Below are 26270 nucleotides of genomic sequence, written 5' to 3'. Positions count from 1 at the left end.
GTACTGAAATAAACATATGAATTGTGACGCACTGGAAAAGAGGCACACATTTAGATTTAAATTGCAACACCTTGTTTTTGTACATTTCTTACCAGTCCAAAGCATGATCTTAAAATGCAATGATGAAGTACTTTTTTTTTTCCAACACACAAAATATCTGATTTATATGGCATTCATATTTACATATATTCATATTTAAATCTTATGTGATCTCACGAGGACTATCTTTAATCAGATGCACGTTTAAAAGTGGAGTATAATCCAATTTCAATCACTTGACGAAAGGATCAATTCTTCCAGCTGCTGGGGGAAAAGCCTATAAATGATCTGCCACCTGCAGGATCCTCAGTTGTCACAGTCTAGCCGGGACAGCTTCATTTTGTTTACAGATGTGACATAATTTTTGTTTGTTTATGTTATTACGGGGCTTTCAACTGAGAGAACACATCGTAATGACTATTAAATGCTACTTAGAAAAAAAAACTTTGACTAACTAAACTTTGACTTGTTGCATATTAATTGCATACGTGAATCTGACTTATGTTTTAATTTGTGTGTTTTGTCCATTACACAAAACGCACAAATAATAACGTTCCATAATAACTGGTTCCGGTTTAGGTTGCTGTGGCCCTCTACGTCCTGCCCTGCATACATGCAAAAAAAAAAATTCAGCATTATTATTGTAGCTGTGTGCATCTAAACGTATAAAACTATAACACTCGTTGTGCTTCTCATGCAAAGTAATGTTCTCGAGCCGCTTGTCAGTGCTGTTTATCCCTCAAAAACGCAGAAATTGGTTTCCGTCTTTGTGCTCTGCTTCCCTCTTGTGGCCAAACCTGATGACACCAAACTCGCAATTTAATTCACGCTGAACGTGGGAACGTGATATTGCTTACGATAAGGAACCCATTTACCCGTGCCTGACTAATGGAAAGCCATGATGACAATTATTTGAAATATGAGAAATATTGGTAAGGTTTTCTACAGTCCACCGTCTACAGATTATTCGGCAGCATATCAGAACACTGGATGAATGAGTGGGGGAAAAGAAAGCAGGTCAATTTCGTATCACAGTGCTGTAATTTAACCTGAGATTTAATGTAAAAAGAAATAGATACTGTACATGTGTTGCTGTAATGGAATAATGATTATATGATGTCACAAGTGGCAATAACAAATATAATATATAATAATATAATAATAATATATATATATATATATATATATATATATATATATATATATATATATATATATATATATATATATACTACACTTGATGACTAGAATTAATTCTGAATAACCACATTACGCAATTTATGCACTCAAATAGTAAATCTTGCACATGGTTTGTGGTCTGCTGCACTGACATACACAAATAGACTTCAGATAAATGTGAAATTAATGATTGCTACAAAGAACCTAAACAGGTTCAGAGGTCAGAGAAGCACGCGAAAGGCAAGATTAACACAACAAAAGCAGATTGCCTCAAACTAATCATGAACGTTCATTAGAGCACACTACAAATTACAATGTAAATGATTATACACATGATTAGTTTTGACTTTGCTCACTAGTTATCAGTGTGCGTTTTGTATTTTTCTCATTAAACATTTCTAAAACACAGGATACTTCACGTGCTATGATGGTACAATTTACCGCATGCAACACTGAGAGCATAATAGTCTTCAAAACTTTATTATGAGATTGCAGAGTACAGGGCAGCAGCACAAAGAAAGAAAGCTGATATGAAAGGCACAAAGTGGTTTGCAGGTGGTCAGCGAATTAATCATCAGCGTCAGAAATACTTGGTGGGATCTGATTTGTCGCACATTTGAACGTGGACGTGAGAAGTGATGCCAGGATAAACTTCCTGCATTGGGAGTAGAGTTCCGATCTTCTGCCCTTTCTTTAGGGTCCCAGAGTAACTATCCGGCTTAACATAGAACAGCTTGAAGCAGAGACCTGCCAAACAAACCACATGGGGAGAGAGAAGATTACGACTTGAGATTATGACTTTGATGTATGTAATCTTTTCCCACATGTCCTTGCATTTTACCAAGCAAGCACTTTATCTTCTACAAAGTCTAAAAAAGTGAGTTGCGCTACTACTATTGGATAAATTGAATTTAACAGTAAAACACGTACTGTAAAAATACTACAGTAAAAACCTGTTGACTGCTTGACATCCCAGGACTGTTTGTTGTTGTTTTTCCATGCCCCATGTGCTCTGTCTCTGTGTGACCTACTTTCTGTCTCGAGCTGATTTATGTCGTTTTCTCTCCCCTATATCACTTCCTCTTTGCTCAATGTTCAGCGTCCGGTCTACTTTGTCTTTCCTAGATGTTGCGTGTGATTGCTGCTGTTCAGTGTGAATTTATCTTCGTTTTGATTTAATTAAATTACTTTTTTGTAGAACTCATTCTCCTCTGCAATACCGTAGAGCGACAGACTGTAAACTGCCCTACTATATAAGGCGAAAAACCTTATTGTACATTACTAGTCATTTTACGGTAGTGTACTGTTTTCGGTATTTCTCTGTAAATTTAAGTTAAAACCTAAAATGTCGCTACTGTGTTGGTTTATTGTAAAATTCCCGGCAACCACAGCTGCTACTAATGCATTTAGAACATTTAACAGACGTGACGATTTAAATACAAACCTTCTCCACTCAAGTTAATGCCATCATTGATAGCGTTGTTCTTTTTGTATGGTGCAGCTTTGCCATTCAGCTTCACGTCAAACGGAGCATAAACCGTGGCTCCATCAGCGCACACAATGTCAAGACCGGCATGTTTCCGTTTTCCACCATCTCTGCAGCACAAACGCGTAAAAGTATAATTCGCCACGAACGTAATCTTGCATCATCATTTACTCAACTTAAAAACCTTATTTTTACCTTACAATGTTCAAACACACAGGATGCATCAAGATAGATCTGAGTTCAGTGTCGTCAAATATTATTCGTTCTTGTGACAGGCATTCAGTGAATAATGATAATGATAATGGAATGTATGTGATGATGGATTTTACTGGTATGTTGTCTACGGAGAAGAAGATCTTTGGGAACATTGGGCTGTTGGGTAGTGTCAAGTTTGTGTGGTAACACACTCAGAATAAAAAAATGATATCAATATATCATAACACAGCCTCTGCTAAATGTGTCATCGGTGACTTCTGGGAAAAGCTATAAGGAGAGGTCAGAGAAAACTACATTTGTTTGAGAAATTTGTTTTTTTGTATATAAGTGGAAACACAAATAAAAACACAATTTACCGTCTCGCTCCATAATCACCACAGCCATACTTTTTATCACATCCTCTTTTGCGGTTACTTGAGTTGCCGCTGCAGAGGGGGCCAAATTTCACTGTGAAATGAAAGAATTATCTGTTACTTTATGCTCTGTCTGACTTTATATGCATCTGCCTGTTTGTCTTTTCCTTCATTTGCATTTCATACCTTCACTAGCATCGGCACGACAGCTGCAAATCACTGAAAAAGAGACACAGATTGAGACTTCAATTTGCATAGTTTGTTTTTTTAACCTTGTCTTTTTTTTTTCTTTTTTTTTGACACACCAAAAAACATTTAGCAAATCTTAAAATGGTAACAATAAAACAAATTTTATACACTACTCATGCTTGTTTGTGAGAAAATGACATGCCTTTAATCTATCCTTGAAAAGATTCGAAGTAAACTTTTTTCCATACGCTACATTTACACATTAAGTTTTAGAATTAAATGAAATTAAAGGTTAGGTTTAAATAAAAAAAAAATCTAGTTGAAAACTGTTTTGTCATTTCTTACCAGCCAAAAGCAGAAAACAGAAAATGATGTAAAGTCTCATGGTCCTGTTAGCATTTATTTTCAGTTGTTGTCTTTCTGCTGCAGTCCTCGCTCTGAACATTTAACTGTGACTTTTTATATTTTGGCTGGGGTCATGTGGAAATTCTGTGGAAATTCTGCTTTCAACACTCACGCACGCATTCCAAACACAATTGTATTGCACAACAGCTGAAAAGGGAACAACACACCGGGCTCTGATTTAAGCATGTTTCCTATTGCAGTGAAAATAAACCAGTAGAAAATATTCAATGCGAACTAAACCTTTACAATGACCGTTTTAGTTTTTCATTGGATATTGGGTAACACTTTAGAATACTGTTACTGCATGACTAATAAGAAATGATTGAAGAACTAAGAGGTAGCTATTAATTAACTACTGTTAACTCCTAAGGAAGGTATGTAATGCAATTTCATGACTGTGTTAAGTAACACTTAGCTAATCAATTTGAGTAAACAAAAATCAGTAGTAGTTACTACATAGTTATATTTCTTGAACTTGAAATTTCTTAACTAGTATATAATTAATATTACGGGCTTGTTGGTTAGTCTACAATGCGGTGGTGGATTAAAAAAAACCTACCTATGTTATACTTATACACAATATTCCATTTTAGTATAAATGTGTGCAGTACAGTGCTGGATCCTTCTAAACATTTTGTCGGCGTGCATGCAAGTGGAGACATTCCAGCAATGAATGTTTGCAAAAAGCAAATAAATCTTGCCCTTGTGCTCTCCTTCAAATCAATACATTTTAAAATCACACTTCTGGACCGCTACATTTGGGAATCCAAGTGAGCAAAATAGTCTGCTATTAAGAATGTCGTTATACGTTTCAGTGACATGTGTGAGTCTGCGAAGCGTGTCTAAAGGCTGTAATGTATCATTAAAGAAGCTAATGTAGAAATAAAAAAAATTAAAAATAAACCGTTGAATTATTGCAGTCTGATTGCAAATAAACCACAGCACAGAATCAGTTCAACTGTCAATTGTTATGGCCAGCTATTTCATGTTTCTCCTTTTCTGTTTCGGCTGCTTTCAACAGTGACAGGACAAAGTGAACATGCAGACAGTTTAATAAAGCAAGAGGAAGAATGAAATCAAAGAGCCGTTTATTGTTTTGAGTCAGTCTAGGGCATATTCTTTTATTTGTGTGTTTGTTTGTCAGTAAGTATATATACTACATTCTGTACGTTGTAACATAACCCAACCTATAAAAAACAATGATACGGTTTATTATCATATCTTAAATACTTCTTCTTCAGTCAAATCAGGCGAATATATTACTCTATGAGCAAAGCTTTGTAAAAAAAATTTCCTCTATCTTTAACACTGACTCTTGGTAAGTCCCTTCAAAAAGGTTGGGTGAAAACTAGTGACAAGCAAAAGGTAATAAAGTTGTTATGACCTACTTTAATTTCTCACAGGCTTCAAAATGATAAATTATGCATTATTTTTAAAATTGTCATGTACTGTATTGATCACCCATAAAGATACATATCATCAATATATCTATATTATTTTAGGACACACGTGTATATGTGTGTATATATAACAACGCTCAAGGAAACCCACAAATAACTTGGCTTTTGGGCCTACAAGCGATATCTAAAGTGAGTGACAAAGATATCTTACACATACACATGCAGTTTTTATTAATAAATCTGTTGAATCTCTAACGTAAGACGAGGGAAACAAATGAACAAACATTTTAATGCCAAAGTCAACATATTACCATAAGAGAGATAAAAGAGCATTAGTTTGAGCCGCAATCAGACAAAAGACTTTTTGTGAATCTTCAGAAGGCAATAAAAATAGGCCTAATAGAGGTTTGTCAAAATAAAAAGTATGCCTGGGATATCCACCTGTGTATTTGTGTTTTGCAGTGTTTTAAGAAGGTGTTTTTTGTAGTTTTTTTTTTTTTTAATTCAGTCATATCAAGGTTTTAAATATATCCACTAGAGGTCGGTATTATCAACTAAAACAGCGTGTGTGAAAGAGAGAGAGAGTTTGTGCGGCCTACATTTAGTATGTTTACATTTATTGACCTAAAACGTTCCAATAAATATCAGAATGTTTATACAAAAACTAAGCAGATTCTAAGCAGATTCTTATCTTTAGCATAAAACACACACACACACACACACACAAATATATATATATATATATATATATATATATATATATATATATATATATATATATATATATATATATATATGTATACACTAAATAAGTTATTTCTTTAACTTTATTTACATAAAATGTCTGAGTAGTGACCAAACATATGCCCACTTAATATCATCAAGACAAATTAGAAATAACAAGGTCCAAAAATAAAGAATAATAATTTTTGAACCGAAAAACAAATAGAGCAAACCAAAGCAGATTCAGGATTAGGGAGATGGACAGAAATCAAAGAGCCTCCATTAACCATTATTATTTCTAGAGTTTAGCCAGAGATGACCTTTCCTCTTATGTAAAATATTAGCTACAGTTGTTCCAAATAAAATAAAAGTTGTGTGACGGAAAATTATGATTTATAAATATGTTTCCAAGCCAAAAGCATCTGTTAATGACAAATTGATAGGGAGTTTACTAACAGAAAAATGACACATTAATAAAAGAAATGATACCACCTAGTTGTGAAAATATATACAGAGGGATTATATTCCAAATACAAGACTGATTGTGTTATTAAGAGACAATGGTTTATTCAGTATTAGTCATATTCTTAAGCCTTACCTTCATTTTAGTGAAAGAAATGTGCTTTGTTTATATAGTACAGACCAGAAAAAGGTGAGTGGCTTGTCATATCCAATATTACTTCTTAATAATAAGGATAATAAATCAATAAAGGAGCACATTTACAAATAATGATTCATAACCCATGTATTGATGGCCTCTCTGACATTCTGAATTCTGGTTTTGTTAAATAATACACATTTTTTAGTTACTGGCCTGATTTACCTGAATGTTTTAAGATAAGTTGAGTTTAAGCAGAAATTCTTTTTTGCTTTAAAATATTTAGATTTTTATATATGGTATTTTACATATTTTATACCTTTTTCACATTTTACCAAAATATGTTTGTATGTGATGTGTATTTATGTGCATGTCTTATAAACAAACGTCAGCTGGTCCCAAACACAGCGGCTAGAATCCTTACTAGAACTAGGAAGTATGACCATATTAGCCCGGTTCTGTCAACGCTGCATTGGCTCCCTGTCAAACATCGGACAGATTTAAAAATCATGTTGCTTATAAAGCCTTGAATGGTTTAGCTCCTCGATACTTGAGCGAGCTCTTATCACAGTGCGGTCCTGTATGTCCGCTGCGTTCTCAAAATTCAGGTCATTTGACAATGACTTAGAACGCTCTCTACATAGAGTGATATCAGACAAATTGGGCCATTTTTGGTTTTGAAACATTAACTCCCCCACATTTTTTGAGATGACAGTGTTCAGTTAAATACAGTCAGTCAGACCACAGAAACGTAAAATAGACATTTCTGATAAAACATTTAATTATGTAATAAATTACATTAGAACATCGATTTGAACTGCATAGACAGAGAGAGAGAGAGAGAGAGAGAGAGAGAGAGAAAATGGGTCGTGGCTTGATGAAGGCCAAACCAATTGAGAACCACTACACTAAAAAGTATTAAGTTCAGAACGATCATTTTAGCATACCTGGTCTCATTAACACACCTTAGTGCACTTCTTAGCGAGCCACGGAATATGTACCAATAAGTACATCAGTGCAGTTTCCAAAAGAAATGAACACTAGAGGCAGCAAAACTCTGATACTTTTTATTCCTTTTCACACAAATGTAGAGTTTCGATTAATAAAGCGTAATTTTCATGCAATTACTTGAGGAATATTACGTTATGACTTAATATTAATATTCTGGGAGACTCGAAAACTGGTGTTTTTGAGCGTTAGCATCACACATACTTGGTAGCCCACGTGATGCAGTGTTGCACTTAAAACCGTTTAAATCTGAGTAAAAGGCAGTTGAAATGGCATGGTTGCATCAACAAATGCCTTTTGATATTGGTTTTGCAATTGTTTTACACTATAGCCATTCACTATAGGAAGGTTTAGGTTTGGATTTGGTGATAGGGTATATTTCCAACATGATAAAGCAACTTTTAGCGACAGCCCACAGATATTTTGATATTTTAAGCAATGCAATAAAAACACAGCAATACTGACCTATGTCAACGTCATAAAAATGTGCCAGGGTCACGTATTGAACCTGTGTTTTAGCGCCACTGTGGACATTTCTCTTGGAAACTGCGGCAATACGTGCAGTAGTACATAAAACAGTGTTACACAAAAAGTGCATATTTTTTTATGAGATCAGGTTGTTTTTAGCGGCTCCATTTATCAAATTATTAAAATATAAATTAGATTAATTGTGTTGTTAGTACATATAATTTTATAAGTAAAGGTAATTGGAGAGAGAAATACATTTTAAGCAAGTCGTCGAAAAAATCAGGTTTTATATTATTATGAAACAACATACTGTTTAAATATACATTCAAATGCATTTTTGGTGGTCATTTGCATAATCGATTTAAGAAATTAACAACAAGGAAAATACAATCATCTCTTCTTGAGGCATGGTTGCAGATTTGATGTGATTAAACACAGGAAGTAAACAAAGATATACTATATATGGCTCTGTTGCAAGAACAGGCTAATGAAAGCATTTTAGTTTAGTTCTCCATTTGCTAATTAGTGGCTAATACTCTACACCACTGGATTGTCACGCTTACATTTTATCTTTCATGCAGTTATCTATTTTACATTTATTCTACATTAACAGATAATCCTTCATGACTGTATTTACTATACTATATAACAATATACAAACTCAGAATTGTACTCATACTGCATGACTGTTCGTGGCGGTGTAAAAATGAGTTTGGTTTTGACCAAAACTCAATTCTGAATGCTTTTCCTTTTTAAATGTTTTTTTTTTTTTAATACGTATTTGTCTCCTGTATCGCTAATGACTAAAGGAAATAAGGAGGAAATGAGTTACTATCTCCTCATGCCAGTTTTCCTGTGCAAATTAAACTTAAGGTGGGTGGACAGACAGTTCTCTATAGCAATCGTTCAACACTCCCTAGACTTTTAGGGACTTTACATAACCTAATATCTTCTGATTTACTTATCATGCAAATTTCATGATCAGGCTGTTCCCTCGGATCTGGTAATCTTCGATAGTAAGGTTATCTTTGTCCTCAGTTCTGAGGAGGACTCTGAATCAGACCTAGAGCATCGGAGAGCCTCCCATAACTTCTTTCTGAAGTCCTTAGACACGTAATAAAAGATGAAAGGGTCGAAGCAGCTGTTGAAGGTGCTGAAAGACAAAGCGATCTGGTATGGGACATAAAGGTCAAAAGCTGATTTGGAGTAATGCAAAAGCAAGAGAATGTTACTAGGCAAAAAGCAAACCATAAAAACCATTAACATCAGCACAGTCACTCTAATCGCGTGGGCAAAACGCTGGCCTTCGGCCATAAGAGTGCGTAACACTGCAGAATAGCAATAAACTACAACCAGCAGCGGAAGCAGGAAGCATATGGAGAAGAGAACAGCAAAGTACGGCAGAAAGTACTTTTCATGCTGTTCTATGGGCAGTGCATCATGGCAGGTTGTTTGAGTGTCGGTTATCGTCTGAGACTGCTGTGAGGCTAATATAGGCACAACGGCAGCTACAACCACTATCCAAACCAAAACGCTCATGCAGACAGAATTCTTTTTACTTCGAAGCATCTTGGCACCAAAAGGGTGAACGAGAGCTATGTAGCGATCCACGGCGATCAGTGCCAGACAAACCACTGAGCCATACGCGTTTCCATAGAGGAGCCCGATCACAACACGGCAGAACGGTTCTCCAAATGTCCAGTTGTTGCCCAGGAAGTGGTAGATGATACGGAAGGGGAGCACCAGCAGTAGCAGAAGATCGCAGATGGTGAGGTTGATCAGCAAAATGGTGGATGGGAGCTTCTTGGTCCGGAAGAGCAGCACAAAAAGGGCCAACAGGTTTGACGGAAGTCCGATGAGAAAGGCAACGAGGCAGATAAGAGGCACCACTACTGTAAAGCTGTAGCTCTGGATCAGCACCTTATACTCTTCTGGAAGTGTACCGTTGATTAAAGGCATGGTGCGCGCCCCTAAATGGAGGAAAGTCAGATTTTGTCAGTTTTATTTCTATCTATAATAAGATATTTCACATAAAAAAGATGTTTACATATAGTCCGCAAAAGAAAACAATAGTTATAAAATTGATTGCTTATTAGCATGCCATGCCTTTTATTAGAATATTAGCCAATTATTAGTGCTAATTAAGCCTCATTCTACATCCCTAATACTAAACTTAACAACTACCTTACTAACTATTAATGAGCATGCGCTATTAAGTGTATTAATGTAACAAGTGTTACCTGTTCTAAAGGGTTACCATATGCTCGTACGAAACTATCACAAAAGGTTTAAAAGCTCACCGATGCTTCAGAAGGAAAAACAAGGGGGTGAAAACTTTTTGAATTCGAAGATCAGGGTAAATTCAACTTGTTTCGTATGTCTTCCGTGGCTTATGAAGGGCAGGACTAAATTATATGTAGGCAAAATAAGAAAAATGTACACATCTCCATTCTGTTTAAAAGTTTTAAAACTATTAGTTTTCAAACCACGCGTTTAGTATGATCCCTCTTATTTTGGTAAAATATTTAATATTTTGCAGAAAGGAAGAAGTAAACTTTTAAACCGTCATTTTTCTAATGATAGAATAGACGTCATTCGGTCGCAATGCAGGACCACCCGGAAAGCAGTCTGGTTTCCTTTTCCCTACACCTTATTTTGCTATTTCTGTCATCATTTGCTCATTATGACTAATCATCACAAGTCAAAAGTTACAAAAAAGTTGAGGCCCATTTTCACCACCACCGAAAAAAAACCCCACTATTCTAAAATGAAATGTCTAAATAATAAGATTTAGAGAATAGCTCATACTTATGACTTATGATGTACATTTATTAATCCTGTTTTCTTTAATGATTACGAGGGTGAGTATGAAATTATTTACATGTATGGGTCACCTACATTTTAAAGGATTATTTATCCTTGGGTCTAAAAAAAAAAATGTGCTCACCCTGTAGCCTACTGGTAGGCCAAAATAAGTGAAATAGGCTATGTTAAATGAAATCTCTTGTCTGTGCTTGTTACAGCTCAGTGCCACCCACATATTTTCTACATATTCTGTGTTGACCTAAATTCTATACGAACCGCTATGTTACAAACAAGATTGATAACAGCAATGGTACTTTTCTCTCATGTTTCAATAAAAAAAGTGCATGAGTTAAAACAAAACGTTTTAACCCTAAAGTCACTGATATAATGAGAATCGAGACTTACTGACTGAGCTGTTCGCCCTTGAAGCTGATGAGGCGTTCAGAAAAATGAGGAGAAGGAGAAAAGGCGGTCGAGGAATTGCAAAGAATGTCATGGCTCTAAAATCTTCAGATAAAAGGTTCAAGTTGAAATCTCTCCTTTTGTTGATATTTTTTTTAACAGCGTGCTATTCGAAGGTGTTTTTTTTCCCGGGTTGTGGTGCTGGTCCGGCTTTACCGTTTATCATCTATTCGCTTTGGTAGATGCAGCGTGTTTTAATAGTTTGTTATCTGCTGCGGTTTGTCTTCCCACCCCTCGTGAGGTTAGACCAATCAGTGAGCCTCTCTTAGCTGTTTTTCTCTCTGCTCGTCTGTGAAGATTTGAAACGGATTTAAATGTCCCCCTCACTGTTTGAATATTTCCCTGCCGCTTGCTTCACGTGGGTAGACTTATAGCTCAAGTCGTTTAAGAATCACAGCTACCCTAATCATTGTGAGCGATTGGTGTTGGAATTATAGAGCCGGTTGATTTTGTGAGAGACGTCTGGAGATAATTATATATAGCTATAGCTGCATTTAACTGACACAATGTACAACAGAGATCTGGAATGTCCCATAACCGCACCTCTACACCAAACAGGAAGAGATAGGAATTAGGGAGGAAATGAAAAGTATTATATGGGGAATATCGGTTGCTGGACAAAATACTTTTTACAAAACCATTGGCTTTTCTGTAGTTCCTTTTTTTAAAAAAACGGAGAGAGAAAGCGAGAAGGTGAATAATAGCGTTTTGTTCCTTAAAGTATTTGAGGCTTCTTTATTTATCTCACCTAAGAGATTCCGTTAGGATTCGGTCCGATGTGTGTTTATTCGATATTTCTTATCTTATAAAATAATTTAGTAAATTATTTTTTTTTTTTTGTAAAGAATCAGAGTAGTGCCGAGCAGCCCTGACCCCTGCCGGATTATTATCCCCCTAGTATTGATAGGTTTAGGGATTAGGCGATCAGAATTAGTCGATCGGGTGGCGATTTAAACGAGGGGAGTAATAATTTGGCGGAGAGTCGAAAATCAGCACAACACCTGGTTTTCATCTCAATGAACACGACGCGTTTGAGTGACGTAACTTCATTCCAATTGAGCGCTAGATGGCGCGGTCGCTGCATTCTTGATGCGCGTTAAATCATACAACTGTTTGGCGCGTGTTTGATTCCAGTGATGGGCAATATTTCCTACTGCAAAGCATCTGAAGTTTTAAGTATTGACAGAGACTAGAAACAGTGAATGAAACCAGTAGGGCTGTGAATTATGACGGGAACCGCATCCTTTTGTGGATGGTATACGAGTCGTTTCTTTTATACGTATTCGTGTGTATCGTTTAAAAATATATATATATATATATATATATATATATATATATATATATATATATATATATATATATATATATATATATATATATACATACATACATACATACATACATACACAATGTATTGAACATTAATGATATGATGATGTGAATGTCGTTAAATTATTCATATAAAAATATACCTTAAAATACAGAAACAAGATCATTTTAATGAGTAAAACTTCTGAGAGTTCCGAAGGAGATTTAGTAATAGATATATATTCACAGTAGTAACAACAAATGATGTTTTATTATATATGATTAGTGTGTTAATAGATTATTAATATAAACTATTATATAATAACAGTTGTGTTAAAAATTAATAACATGATAGTCTATTTTGCTTTTTGTAATATTGTAAGTGTATGCATTTTACCAAATGAAACAATATGCATGACTGCAAACTATTAACAGGTTAACAGGTTAATTTGATAATGTGAATCAATTAGTTAAACACTTTACAATAATAATTTATTTAACATTACTTAACTACATTAGTTACCATTTTTTCATTTAGTAGACGCTACAAAATTACTAAAAAAGAAGATTAAAATGTGATTATTATAACACAAAAAGTAACATTATCCAAGATTAAATGCTTTAGGAATATTGTTCAGTTGGGTAATTTCTCACATTTAGGGTACTAATACATTTTTGTAATTAAAGTTATCAGTACACAATAAGCAATTGCATTTTTTCAAACTAACATTGCTAAAGAAAAAAAATCTGAAAGTTATATTGTTAGTTATTGTTAGCTAATGTTGACAAATCCTATTGTGAAGTGTTACATTTACTTATTTAAAGGGGTCATGAACGGAGAAACCCAAATTCTTTTGATCTTTAGACATATAAGAGGTCATTGTGTTATAAAATCGTCCTTTAAGTTCTTTTTTCAGAACTCAAAACTTTATTCTTTGTCTAAAGACAGTCTAAAGGCAGTCTTTTGGGATGTTCTACTGTACTCTCTGATGTAACAGTGTGGATAAGCACCGCCTCCGCAGAAGAAGACCAGCATCACTGCCTGCTTAACCCTGCCCACCATCTTTATGAGAAAGACGAAGAAGCAGGTCTACCGGATTCACTTGCAAACAAGGCACAAGATTTTCAAAAAGATGGAAAAAAAAAGATGACGCTTTGCAGACTATATTGGGTCTGACAGTGATATCACAACACAAGTGTGAGTAACAGAGCATTGTGATGAGGGGGTGGAGGTTTAAAGAAAGGACAGAAAATAGCTTATTGATTTAAATAATATATTTTGATGTAAAACATTGTTAACATTGTAAGTGACTTCAGTACCAAAAAAAAACCAGTCTGATTATAGATCATGAACAAATATTGTCAATATATAACAAACCAAAACGCTTTTTGATTTAGATCAATATATATATATATATATATATATATATATATATATATATATATATATATATATAGAGAGAGAGAGAGAGAGAGAGAGAGAGAGAGAGAGAGAGAGAGAGAGAGAGAGAGAGAGAGAGATTTGGGAGTCTCTGACATCATCAGTACTGTATTATGCTTTACATGCTTCTGGCTTCTTTTCATAAACACCGTCTTCCAGATGAGCAAGCTGGAAGAAACAGCTGAGATCACCAGCAATGTAGAAATGATTTATAAAAAAACGCATTAAATGCATCACTGTAGTGAACTGTATACTCTTTAAATGTAAAGTTAAACGGTCAAAAAATGCTACGGCTGGTAGTAAATGAGTGATTAAGGCCCAGCATACGCAGAGAGGATGGTGATGTGGCCCGTCTTTCCCTCCCACTGATCTGATCTCACAGTGCGAGAGACGCGCTGCGTCGCGCATGCGCACACGAGTAAGGCTCAGTGTTGGAGAGAAGGAAAAAAAAAGCGAGCAGAACAGCAACACATCGGTCTGCCTATGGCCGAACGAGCCACGGCGCTGTGAAATACCACAACAAAGATAGAGTCCGACTGTAAATAATACAGGTGGAAGCGCCCGAGCAGGTAAGATATAATGTCATATTCTTTTTTTAAGTGAACCAAAATCTCAGCTCGTGAGGAGAGGTGTTTTTGTTGCATAGCTGTTGGGTTTAAGGGCTGGTTGCGCGAACAAAGCGGACCTGACAGCAGAAGAGATACAGTTGTTGCCCTTTAACTGTCGTTAAAAGCCAGTGTGCTAGTTAAAAGACCTGTAGACAAGCTTAACCGCCTGTAATAAAACCAAACAGTGATCGTTATACGAACCCAAGCCCCTCCGCTGAAATACACGCATTTTGTTGCCATCGCAAAGTCAGTAACGTCGAGAAATCTATCTAACGTAACCCTTTCTTTCTTTCAGTCTCTCAGGAGAAGCGCCGCATGGCTCTTCCTATGAACGTTGTGCCTTGAGAGGAGGACAGCATGTTTACATGAGGGCTCTTGTGACAGAGCGCTGACCGTTGAAAGATTCGCAGAGTCGGGTTGCGTTGATCGGTGAAGATATTGCCGAAGATGCTGAAGAGATTGGCCGCGCCGGCGTCATGCAGCAGCTGCCTTCTTGCGTTCCTCCTCGCCTTCGTCTCGCCCAGGTGTACGCTGTCTATCGGTGCCGACAAAACTATGGTGAACAAGGAGGATTATTATAGCGCCACGGTCAACGCCACCGTCCTGGACCATAAAGGCAATCCTCAACAGATGGTGACGAAGAATGACGGGCGCTACGGGCAGAATTCCCCCAAAACAGAGGCGAAGGGGATCGTGATCGCACCTGCTGCTGTTAATGGGGGTGAGAGAGAGTGTGTGTGTGTGTGTGTGTATATATATATATATATATATATATATATATATATATATATATATATATATATATATATATTTATTTATTTTTAAGCAGGTAAAACAACTTGACTTATCAGAGACGATGACACTTGAATAACCCTGTTGAGGGAAAGGGTATCTTGAAGCAGTCTTGATATAGTTTGAGGGCCGTCTCTGGTCTCCTTGTCTATGTGAACTGGGCTGTGCTTCCCTAAAGTAAATCATAGACCTATTGAAACCGATCGACTTAAACTGCTTGTGGGAATCGCAGCCCTGGTCTGTAGTTTAGCTATGCAGCTAAATGGCTTGAAAATACCCAAAACCTTCGTGAAACCAGGCCGGTCAGGCAGAAAGACCAGGTAAACCATCATAAGCTTGGTATATGTTCATAGATCATCTTGAACCAACTAATTTCTATAATTGCACCGGTGTTGAAACTGTATTTTTGTCTACATAGTGAACCTAATATGTTTTTTATTGTTTGTTTGTTTGTTTTATTTACTCACTTTTGCAAGTATTTTAAAATCGTTCTTGCTTCATGAAACGGAACAGCTTTGACAGTCATTTTAGTAAAACGTGGGCATGCAGATCAGAAACTTCCTGTGATATTTGACATCTAAACGTGACTGTCCTGTCATTTCCTCTGTTGTACACAAAGTGTGGAGTAAACTGATGCTGAACATTTCCTACAGTTGAAAGCTTTAGAAAAGGTCTGCTGGTCATTCAGTGGAGTTTCTTTTCTTACACTAGATATTGACAGTTGCTTTCCGTATCTGAGATCTTGCTGACAGTCAGTTGCCCTGCTTTGGCTGATTCTGTAATAATTCGGTAAACAAAACTGTACACCCTTCGCACTATATACTTACATAACTTCCCCTGAAGAGGCCCTGCAGCACTGTGTGCTCTGTTCTGAAAAGTCAGTGACGTAGGGGGTAAGGGACACAAGTGTGGCTTGCTTTGTTTGCAATAACAGTAATACCATCCCCTGCCCTCCTCTGCATTAAATGAACAGTTCTCGTGTCTCAGAGCATATGTAAGGTGGCCCTCTTGATGCCAGCCAATGTTGCGCAATTGTTTAACGAACTTGTAATCCCAGTACCGTGAATGGTCTTCGAGAGCAAAGTTACTCTGCATTGCCATGGCTGCTGTCTGTGGCTGTCTTTATCAATCTCCCATTTATTTTTTAGCTGACACATTTAGGCAAATTCATCTCCATTAGCTGCGCTTGTTGTTCAAAATTTTGCTGAATCGTTAAGTTTTTCCTAGATCCTCCTGTATGTATTGAATGGCTCGAGGGAAGTACAGTATCTATAATCATTCTTAGGTTGGCTGGTATCGTCTTCCAGCGTTCGGATGTATATTTCTCTCTCTCTCTCTCTCCTTCTCTATCCCAGTTGTTCTTTTATACTCCGCTCGTTCAGGTTACAGGATACTCAGAAATCACCAGAAATCCTTGAAACTGAGTTTCTCTGTAAATCAATTATTAATCAATATTTATAGCACCATTAGAATGCTTCTTGAGGTGCTGGACACTTTTACTTGGTATAGTGCCATTGTGGTAAGACTAAGGAAGATGAATATGTCGATATCAAGCATTGCCATCCATACTGCTGATCGCAGATTTTGAGTTCTGTTTTCAAGGCTTGTTTTTGATGAGTTCAGCAGGGCAGTTTTCTGTCGCGTGTCCATTCTTCATTGTACCAATTTTAGCTTACATGCTGTTCTACTTAACCTAGTGTGTTGAGTTGACCTGAGGCAGTTGTCTGACCTACTGGTCATTATGCCAGTGAACCCAGTGGAGGTCATTAATCCTGATCCAGTCAGGAGCTGGAACAGGGACACCGGGGCACTATATTTAATGTGAAATATGTTCTCAAGGACATTAGCACATCCATTCTCCCATTTAAAGTGAGTAGAGATACTATACTACCCCCAGAAAGACTATAGCTAAAGAACGTTCCATCATTTAAAAGTGTGCACAGTAAATCTAAAGCTAATCTTCCACAATTTATTCTGCTTCTTTTATTGCCCTCTCAATTGAATCTGAGGTAAGGTAATGATTCTTAGCAGAAGACTGCGTAAAAAGAGACCAGAGGCTTGACATAAAGCAGTAACACCCACTTCCTCCGTTACTCTAATCACTTTCAGGTCAGGATACGCTCTCTCTCTGCGAGGATGGCTGCATTTGTGATTTCACTATAGCATAATCATTCTTGAGTGGTTCAGTTCTACCGATCAGCTGACCAAGAATTTTCTCCCAAAGGAAGGAATGTTTGGGATGTTGTTGCACTCAGCTGCATACATTTAAAGAGGAAGATGCGTGGGTTTGGGCTTGTCTTGTTTTTGTCACATAGTCTTTTGGAGTGTTAAATAACACTGATTAAACTGATCATGTTTCTCCAGTGGGCAATGTGGTAATTACATAAATGCGTGTCAAAAAATAGTTTCAAATGACTTTTAATGCGGTTTAATACAGAAAAATTTATATGAAACTGAAATCGCCATTAAATCAAAATGGACAGTTCTTGTTTTTTGAATACGTAACCCATTACTAAGCATTTAATTGTGCAGGTCATATTAAAAATATTAAGTATTATTTTAATATTTAAAACATTAATACAAATTAACTAATAGCAGTGATTCAACGAACTGTGCACATTATTATTATTATTATTTTTTTTAAATCACATGCTCTTGTGATCTTTAATTAAAAAGCATTAATACGAATTAACAAGTGGCAATGACATAGATATGACTCAGATATTCATTGTAATAGGGAAGACAAATAGGGATTTTCAGTTTGACTGAAATGCAGTAATGATAGTAATAGTAAAAGACTAGGTGCTGTTTTGTTCTTATGTACTATTAAAGCTCACGCCATCTGTCTGCCATGTTACATCAAGCATTCTTTGATTTGTATTTGCACCTTTCCATCATTTTTCCATTTATTTATTTATTTTCTGCTACTAACTGGTCATAGTGTTTATATAATTACAGGAGCTATTCTTGAAACTGGGCAAGTTGCCATTAATGCGTGTTTAACATTTATGTATCTAAATGCAAACAGCTGTAAACACATTAATCCCGCAATATGTCCGTGCTGGACTCGCTTTTGGCAGATCGTGGGTTCAAGAGAAATTTTGCCTGACACTGATTCAAGTCCATCCTTGTTTGCTGGCATTGCACTTATAAGCCATACAGGAACAGGTTTTTGAAAGCGGTTGCTGAACCTTGATAACTGTCAATCGCTAATACCATTTGAGCTCCAGCATTAAACAAAACATAAGAGTGTGCAGTATTTGTCTTTGGAAAAACTACTCAGTCACTATAAGCCTCAGTGAGCCTGTCTTATGCAGAAAAAAAAGGCAGCTCACAGGCTTCCTGTTTGACTGCTTCGAGATTATATTTCCTCAGGAGACCTCAATGTATTCGACTGACCTCTGTTTATCTCTTCTCCTGCCCCTTAGATTGCTTACCAGTGGCTCATCATTCTAAACAAGGTGGTGAGCACAAAAAATGATTTTTTTGCACCTAGTTCACCACTTTGAAAGAGAGAAAAGAAGAAAAAGACAGAAGGAGTGCAGGTCTTCACTCACCATTTTCTTTTTCACTCAATTCTCTCCGTTTCCCCACCAGCTGCTCCTATCATTAGGGGTCTGGCAACATAACAAACCACACTTAGCTAATGGGTAGTGAGACAGAAAATCACCTGCCAATGCGCAGAGGTAACTTAGTGTCCAATAAAAGCCAGTCCAGCAAAGTCTCCAATCAGACATGAAGCGTCAAGCCAAAGAGATACTGTAGCAGCCTTAAACACGGCTGTGACCAGGGGGAAGTGATGCATATTTGTGGCATTTATAAGCATCCTTTAGCTTGATTCCCAGTCCATAGCGATTAATGACACTTCAACGAGCCCAAATGGCAGTAAATGACCCTGACATAAGGGCTAATTAGATTTGCTCCAGGTCATGTGCACAATAAGTGCACCAATGGGCAAGTGACCCTATGGTCCATCTTTATCAAGTAGGTTAATACATTTCCTGTAGAGTTTGTGTAGACTAAAAGTATTAATTGTGTCATTTAAAGTAGAGACTAAAGATATAAACTTGAAGAGAGGATAACTTTGTGTTTCTTTTCTCATACAGGATTTTCTTTTATACATTTCTTTTTTTTATTATAACGAGAGAAGGATATAGTGGGTGGAGTGGTGTTATCCACAGATGTCACAGATGTTGCTTATTCAATTGGATGAAAATATTAATAGTTTTTTATGCAGCAGTAACATTTGAAGCATTCCTTGTTGTACTATAAAGGCATTGAAATGCATTCATTCCTATCCATCTTAAAGAAATAGATCACCCAATTTATTTTTTGATCATTTAATCCGTACTCTTTATATTTGGATAAATTTAGGATTACACCATTGGACCGTCTGCAGTGAGTGGGGGCCATCATAATGAGCATCCAAATAACTGATAAAAACATCAAAATAATCCACACAATTCATTTTTATTTTTGATGGTAGATCTTTCTGTAATATATGAACTATTCCTTTAAAGTGCAGGAACAAAATGGTAACCTAAAAACAGTAATTGAATTCAATTGAAAAATATTATTTAATGTCATCGAATCAAATATATTAGTTTTAATGTCTCACGTGATGTGTAACACAGTTAATCGATTTGATATTACCCACAGAAGAACAGAAAAATCCATGTGTTGAAAGAAACCGATGAAAGAACGAACAGGAACCATGTGACATGCCATATGCTTCTAATTGATCCAGGCAGGAAATGTGAGCTGGAGTAATGTTGGGACATTGATTGCAGCGGTGGTGTTGTCATATGAAGTGAGGTTGGAGAGGGCCACAGGGTTGAGGAAGTAAATTGGCTGCCTGTGTTTTTCTTAATACCCGTGATTTTCCTCTGTGTGGGTGCATGCGAGGTCGTAATGTATTCTTATTTAAGAGGAACGCAATGTTAGGAGACAAGCTGCAGAGGATCAAATTTGTGTTGTGTCTGAACCTAGTTTGTAGTGATCTGGTAAAGATGCACTGTAAACCAGGTTGATATTCACACAGTTTCTTAATGGGTTTTGTGGCTCATCTGAAATAACATTGTAGATTTTATTTGTTTTTGAAGAAGCATTTTAAAACATGCATTTAAATTCTGTGTTCTTGTAGGGATTGCTTGAGCTGAATCACGAGAATTTGCATTTCTCAAAAATTAGCAAGCTCGAGTTCTACGAAAGACGCTTGGAGAAAGCATAAGCTGCTCGTATTTTACTTCCTCGTTTTTGTTCCTTAGGTTTTACTAAAACGGCACAGAAAAGCGCTTGTATGTGTCTGCGTTGGAGATAATGCAGTGAGCTGCTCATCAAACAATGTCTCTTTCAGTTAGGATTACTAGAGTTTCTAGAAATTGATTTTCTGTTACTAAGCAGCAGATAAAACATTTTTAATAGTAAATGAAGTCATGCAATCAATGACATAACACATTATTACATTCAAAATAGTTTGTTTGCATAGATTAAAGCTTAATAGCTCAGGACTGCTTTGATTTCTATAGCACTACGAGGTGTTTTAAAGGGGTCATCGGATGCAAAATGCACTATTGTTGTCTAAATGTAAATGTGTTGGAAGTGTGTGTGTGTGTGTGCGCACATATCAATCATATAATGACTGATATAATGATAAACAATCCAGTGGTCATCATTTGTGATGCAGCTTCATCTACTAGGGGTGTAATGATTAATGTATCGTACGATTCATAATCATTTTCCAAATCATCAAAGTGATCATCCTTATCCACTTGTTAGTGGGGACTTTGGAGTGAACAGAACATGTGCATGTCCAAGTCATTCTGAATGTACTTGACTCACATCATGCTGCGTTTGTTGTCACAGGAACATCCCAGCTAAAGATAATAAGGAAATTGCATCGCTCCCTTCGGCAAATGCATTCCAAACGACTGCATTACACACATGTGCTCTGCTCACTCAAGTCTCCCCTAACAAGGGGATAGGGGATTGTTTCAGCGTTGCTCTATAATGAACCATGCCAAATATTCGTTAGGGACAGCGAGGTCATTCCTGTCGTGCAGTACATTTTGAACATGTAATAATTTAAGAATGTGCTTGTTTTAGAATTATAATATCAGAAACATGCTGTACTTTATATTTAAGACCTAAAATAGTGGAGTATACATTTTTGGAATGTTTAAATAGGCATACAAATTAATTTGATCAAACAAGATGGAATGTTTTAGAGGGAAACAAACCCAAGTTATTGCACAAAACATTCCAGAATTCATCGAATTGTTTCTTCCTCGTAGAGGATGTCATTAAGGATGTATGGCCTTTGCTCGCATGTACTCACCCTCTCTCTAGAAACTTTACCTCCTAGCAGTTAGCGCCCAGATAGCCAGATTTAAATACAGTAGATATGACGTGCCTTGTGATCATCAACAGTTCTCATGTGCACTTCTGTCAGGAGGATTGACCCACATATCAGTCTGTTGTGGAGTTGTGCTTTGGATGAATGACTCGGCATCTGTCTGAAAGCTTTTCCTGGAATTTAATATGTGCTTTATGTAATATTGAAGTGATTAAAACTACTCATTGTAGATTAACCCTGAAAATTGTTCTTAGCATGATGCAAAATCAGATACGGGATACGAACAGGTTTCAGCTGTTCAGGTTTGCAAACCCAAGTTGTATCTTTCTTACCCCCACAAAGAGAGATGAGAGGCGCCTCAGTGAGATATGGGTTATTGTGACGTTTGTCTGGTTGTAGAGCAGGTGGTCTGATGGTAGGATTTTGTTGCTTCTGCTGATGGTATCTAGCATTCCTAAGCTTGCAGAAGCCTGTCATGGTTATGCAGAAAATGTCAGAGGTTGAAAAACAAAGATAAAAATGAAGGCTGTCTTGAAGGCAACAGATGTGTTCTGCACACACATTATGATTTTATGTTTGCAGCTTTTTGATTCCTAGTTGAGTGGTATCAGTTTGATTGGATTGTTTTTTGTCTAAATATTAGTAGTGCAAAAACAAATGCGCTAATGTGCATTGAACAGGAAATAAACAGACTGTTACGGACAATATTTAATTATATCAAATCACATTTTAATCATATAAGAATATTTTATCACTAATGTTCTAATGTGATCATGTTAATTATTTACAATTAGTGGTCTTAACCAAAATGAACATAACTTTGCGTTTCATTTTACTTCAACCCCAAAAATGAGTTGACAGACCTTTTGACCCATCATTTAGATGACACATAATTTGGTATATTTTTTATTCGTAAAGTTAAGAAAGCTCAGATATCAAAATAGCAATAGCGATATCAAACGGAAGCTTTACATTTGGTTTTTCAACATGAATGGTTTTGTTTAGTTCATGACTGAGTAGCTGGCTTGATTGTATGTAATGTAGCAATAGAAATATGCACCAATAATAATTAATGCCGATGTGTCCCAACTGCCCTATGCTGACAAGCAGACTGTGGTCAGATACACTGGATCAATTCTGGTTTAAAACTCACGCTGATCATGCCCCACATCGTCTGATTAGAATTAATGGAGACGGGTTTCTAGGAAGCACATGTCCTCCGGCACTGCATTTAATTTGTGAAAACCATAATGCTCTGACTAGCTATTGGACAAGATCCCGATTTGATTTGCAGACAATCTGTTCATCCTAGCTAATGATTGGCAGAAATGACCTAGTGCCAGATTGCTTGACCAGCCTCTGAACCAGTGTTATTGGCTCTGAAAATATGGGTCATGTCCAGAACCGCATTAGAATTGTGCTCTGATATTAATGTCCATGTCTTCATTATAAGTTTATTTTGCAGCTACGTGGTTGAGCGATGAAGTAATGATGCGGTAATGGCAAAGCATCATAACAAATCCCATTTGGATGACTGCATTAAGTTTTCGTCTCGGCATTAGTAATTCTACCCATTTTATTAGAGAGCAGAAAGTGGACATGGGAGAACGTGCATTTGAATGTTTCTCGCTTTGCATTATTCCATATCCAGGCTTTGCATTTAGTTCATTTACATGTTGATGCAATCAAAGGAAAATGAAGACAGGCATTGTTTATTTCTCTTTTCTAAGAACCTGATTGTTTACCAGCTTTTACTAGGTTACATGGTAGCTTCTTGAAGCTTTTGGAAAACCAGAGTCATTAATTTTAAAGTATTTCCGGTTGTGTATTAAGTAGAGCAAAGCTGAAAAGATGCTTTAATAAGGACTTCTCACTGCTATAGTATGACAAGGAATTTAATCCATTTCAATTCTCCAGCAAGACGTCTTATTGGGATTACTTTTAAAATCGTGTGCACATTCCTGCACTATCACCCTAACTTGATAAACTGTGTCAGATGTTTTGGAGGAAAGGAAAAAATCATAAAGGTAAAAATGCAAAATTGATTTTATTTGGTTCTGGTTCCCGAGCACTATGTTCTGTTGGACTTTGAGCTGTTGTTCGCTAGCCAAATTGATGGCATTACTGCTGATAAATTTCTCACATGGTTCTCTGACAGATGGAGAATTTTGGCAGTTTTCATAAATTGGATACAGTTTAAACACACTGCTCTTTAAATGGGGATTTTTCACATGGGGATTTCTCACCTCAGAGGTGTTGACTCTTGCTGTATCCAACAATCACGTGCCAATGTCATAAGTCTGTCATAATCTAATTGATACTTTATTCATGTAGGATGATATTTTAATTAACAAAATGTGATATTTTGATATTTATAACCCAACCTCGTTCTCATGAAAGTACGTGCTTCTACACATACTTCAGTGCAAATTTAAAGTGAAATGTCCAGAGAGTGGCACACTTGTTTAATATGTGACTGCAGTACGTTTTTTATTGCTTTGGTATTAGGGATGCACAATATTGGATTTGGTTAATTTTCTTCGCAAGAGCTTGAATGTTGGAATAAACAACAATTACGTTATTTTACAATGACGGTACATAGAAGCTTTGTAAATAATTATGAATAAATTACAAAAAGAAATTCAGAAACATGCAGCGGTTGCCATAACTTTTTAACATTTGTAGATTGTCTAAAGCAGAAAAGTTGTAAAAATTCGGAAAGTCTTTTAGAGAGAATTTCTATAACATATTACACATTAAGGAATAAATAAGTATAAAAATGACTTGAAAAGGGTCATGTGTTTTAATAGTTTTTTCACTGTTGATGTAAGCTATAGCTTGTGACCTTTTAAATCATAGCATACTCATGCTTTTATGACGTCAATTACTGCTTTATGCAATCAGACATGTTATTTGTCCATTTTATTTTCATTTTATTAGAAGTAGGCCAGCAGCACCCCCTACAGAACTAAAACTCCTCGCTGAGCGGACATTGGGACCCAGGGGAGGCTGCCGCTGCGGCATTTTTCTGTATGTGCATTTCCAGCTTTAATTCAGCGATTTGAAACAGTGAATTTAATCCTCATTCAGGAAAAACTTTGCTTCGAGAATAAGCCACACTTCTGACTCTAATCTCTAGCACACGTGAGTTAACTTTTTCAACATATCGGCATAAGTTTTCATATCGGGCAGATGCCGATATTTACTTTTAAATCCCACATTGTGGAAAGGAATAAAAATTGTCCAAGCTTTACTGCCTCTAGTGTTAATTTCAACTGAAACCTGCAGTGATTCATGCATATACGTAATTTTATAGCAGCCTTGGTTGGCACAATCTTATTAACATATGATTTAAAACATGTCTTAAGTTCAGTATTTCCGCCACATTCCAGTTACTGCAAGATGAAAGTACAGGTTTCTTGTTTTGGAAATCCCCACTTAGGTGACTCTTATAGTGGTACTTTTTTTTCATTTGTAGGGGGAGAGAAAACAATGACTCTATTAAATGTTACTACTTAAAGTATTTATGTTTTTACATTTTTATATAATTGCGTTGATTTATATTTATATCGTTAAATAAAATGCAATTGCAAAATTGTAGATGATGGTATAGAGTAATGTGCAAAGCTTACACAGCTTAAGGAAGTTTGATTTCAAAGGTTAAATCGAATTTATAGAAGCTTTTTTATTTTAGTTTAATTGTAATAAATGGAAAAATAAACTTAACGGCTTAATGACGATTAGCATTTTCTAAAGGTTAAAGCTCTCCATTTCACCAACCAATATTATTTCATACCTACGGAAAGTCATTTTTGTTCCACAAGACGTGAAATGGACTCGCGCTAAAGACAGTTCAAATATTTCCATGTTAAAGTTGAAGAGCAGGACTGAACAGTCCCGATTGTTTCACGTGTTCTTGCTTGATCACCAGGTTTTTGGGATGTCATTGAGTTGCTCATTATATAACCTTACGCAATTTGGAGAAAGATCAAATAGAAGACCAGATTTCACCAGCTTTCCTTACGAACCCAAATATGCCCTCTCAGCACTGATAACACCGCAAAGTCAGAGATGCACTATGCAACACCAACCTTGACCTTAAAGGACTTTCAGTACTAACTGCAATTACAGCATTGGATAAACACAAGCATGAAATCAGTATACGAATTGCCAAAATTAGATTCTATATTTATCTCTTTACTTTATTTTGTGGAATATCATTGTGAAGGAATTTTCTCCTGCGAGCATTTGTTATTTTCTTTTAGTCCTGATGTACCATCAGGCTGTTTTTATGCTTTAATATCAAGTGATTTTTGGATTCATATTACGACGGTAACCGAGCTCTGCTCATCGGCTGCTGCAGGTCAGCTGCATGAATCATTCATGCTGATACTAATATTATGGTGCTCATAGGGCCTACGATATTAGCTTGTGG

The 26270-nt window shown here is 36.3% G+C and overlaps 3 protein-coding genes across 7 annotated transcripts in view; 1 reads left to right on the top strand and 2 right to left on the bottom strand.

Moving 5' to 3' along the window:
- Positions 1–1682: 1682 nt before the first annotated feature.
- lect2.1 (leukocyte cell derived chemotaxin 2, tandem duplicate 1) lies at positions 1683–3965 on the bottom strand. The gene is made up of 5 exons (XM_043257614.1): positions 3808–3965; positions 3460–3492; positions 3277–3367; positions 2663–2814; positions 1683–1965 (listed from the first exon to the last, which is right to left on the bottom strand). Exons 1-5 carry the CDS (start codon positions 3905–3907, stop codon positions 1799–1801), a joined length of 543 nt encoding a protein of 180 aa, XP_043113549.1. The 5' UTR covers positions 3908–3965; the 3' UTR covers positions 1683–1798.
- Positions 3966–6096: 2131 nt separating this feature from the next.
- si:ch211-132p1.2 (proteinase-activated receptor 4) lies at positions 6097–12555 on the bottom strand. Its single transcript, XM_043257613.1, has 2 exons — positions 11275–12555; positions 6097–10034 (listed from the first exon to the last, which is right to left on the bottom strand). Exons 1-2 carry the CDS (start codon positions 11363–11365, stop codon positions 9046–9048), a joined length of 1080 nt encoding a protein of 359 aa, XP_043113548.1. The 5' UTR covers positions 11366–12555; the 3' UTR covers positions 6097–9045.
- A 1903-nt stretch (positions 12556–14458) lies between these two features.
- The window catches only part of rnf130 (ring finger protein 130), a 36630-nt gene continuing 24818 nt past the window's right edge, over positions 14459–26270 (top strand). Inside the window, exons 1-2 of one of the 5 annotated variants that reach the window (XM_043257214.1) lie at positions 14459–14649; positions 14984–15409. In XM_043257214.1, the coding sequence (XP_043113149.1) occupies positions 15136–15409 (274 nt within the window). In that variant the 5' untranslated portion in view covers positions 14459–14649; positions 14984–15135. The remainder of the gene's footprint in view (positions 14650–14983; positions 15410–26270) is intronic. The other 4 variants (XM_043257212.1, XM_043257217.1, XM_043257215.1 and 1 more) reach the window with 4 other exon arrangements.

This window comes from Puntigrus tetrazona, chromosome 14 (assembly GCF_018831695.1).
Source record: "Puntigrus tetrazona isolate hp1 chromosome 14, ASM1883169v1, whole genome shotgun sequence".
Classification (NCBI taxonomy): Eukaryota; Metazoa; Chordata; class Actinopteri; order Cypriniformes; family Cyprinidae; genus Puntigrus; species Puntigrus tetrazona.
The sequence above is the reverse complement of the archived record's forward strand: the minus strand, read 5'-3'. Positions and strand labels throughout refer to the sequence as shown.

Bases quoted from the DNA above. Each gene is read 5' to 3' on its own strand.
- lect2.1 (XM_043257614.1), bottom strand. From the start codon at position 3,907: ATGTTCAGAGCGAGGACTGCAGCAGAAAGACAACAACTGAAAATAAAT. The intron at 3,493-3,807 runs GTAAGAAATGAC...TCTCTTTTTCAG, and splicing joins CTGTTTTCTGCTTTTGGCTG to TGATTTGCAGCTGTCGTGCC. The intron at 2,815-3,276 runs GTAAATTGTGTT...TTTGTGCTGCAG, and splicing joins GGTGATTATGGAGCGAGACG to AGATGGTGGAAAACGGAAAC.
- si:ch211-132p1.2 (XM_043257613.1), bottom strand. From the start codon at position 11,365: ATGACATTCTTTGCAATTCCTCGACCGCCTTTTCTCCTTCTCCTCATT. The intron at 10,035-11,274 runs GTAAGTCTCGAT...TCCTCCATTTAG, and splicing joins AAGGGCGAACAGCTCAGTCA to GGGCGCGCACCATGCCTTTA.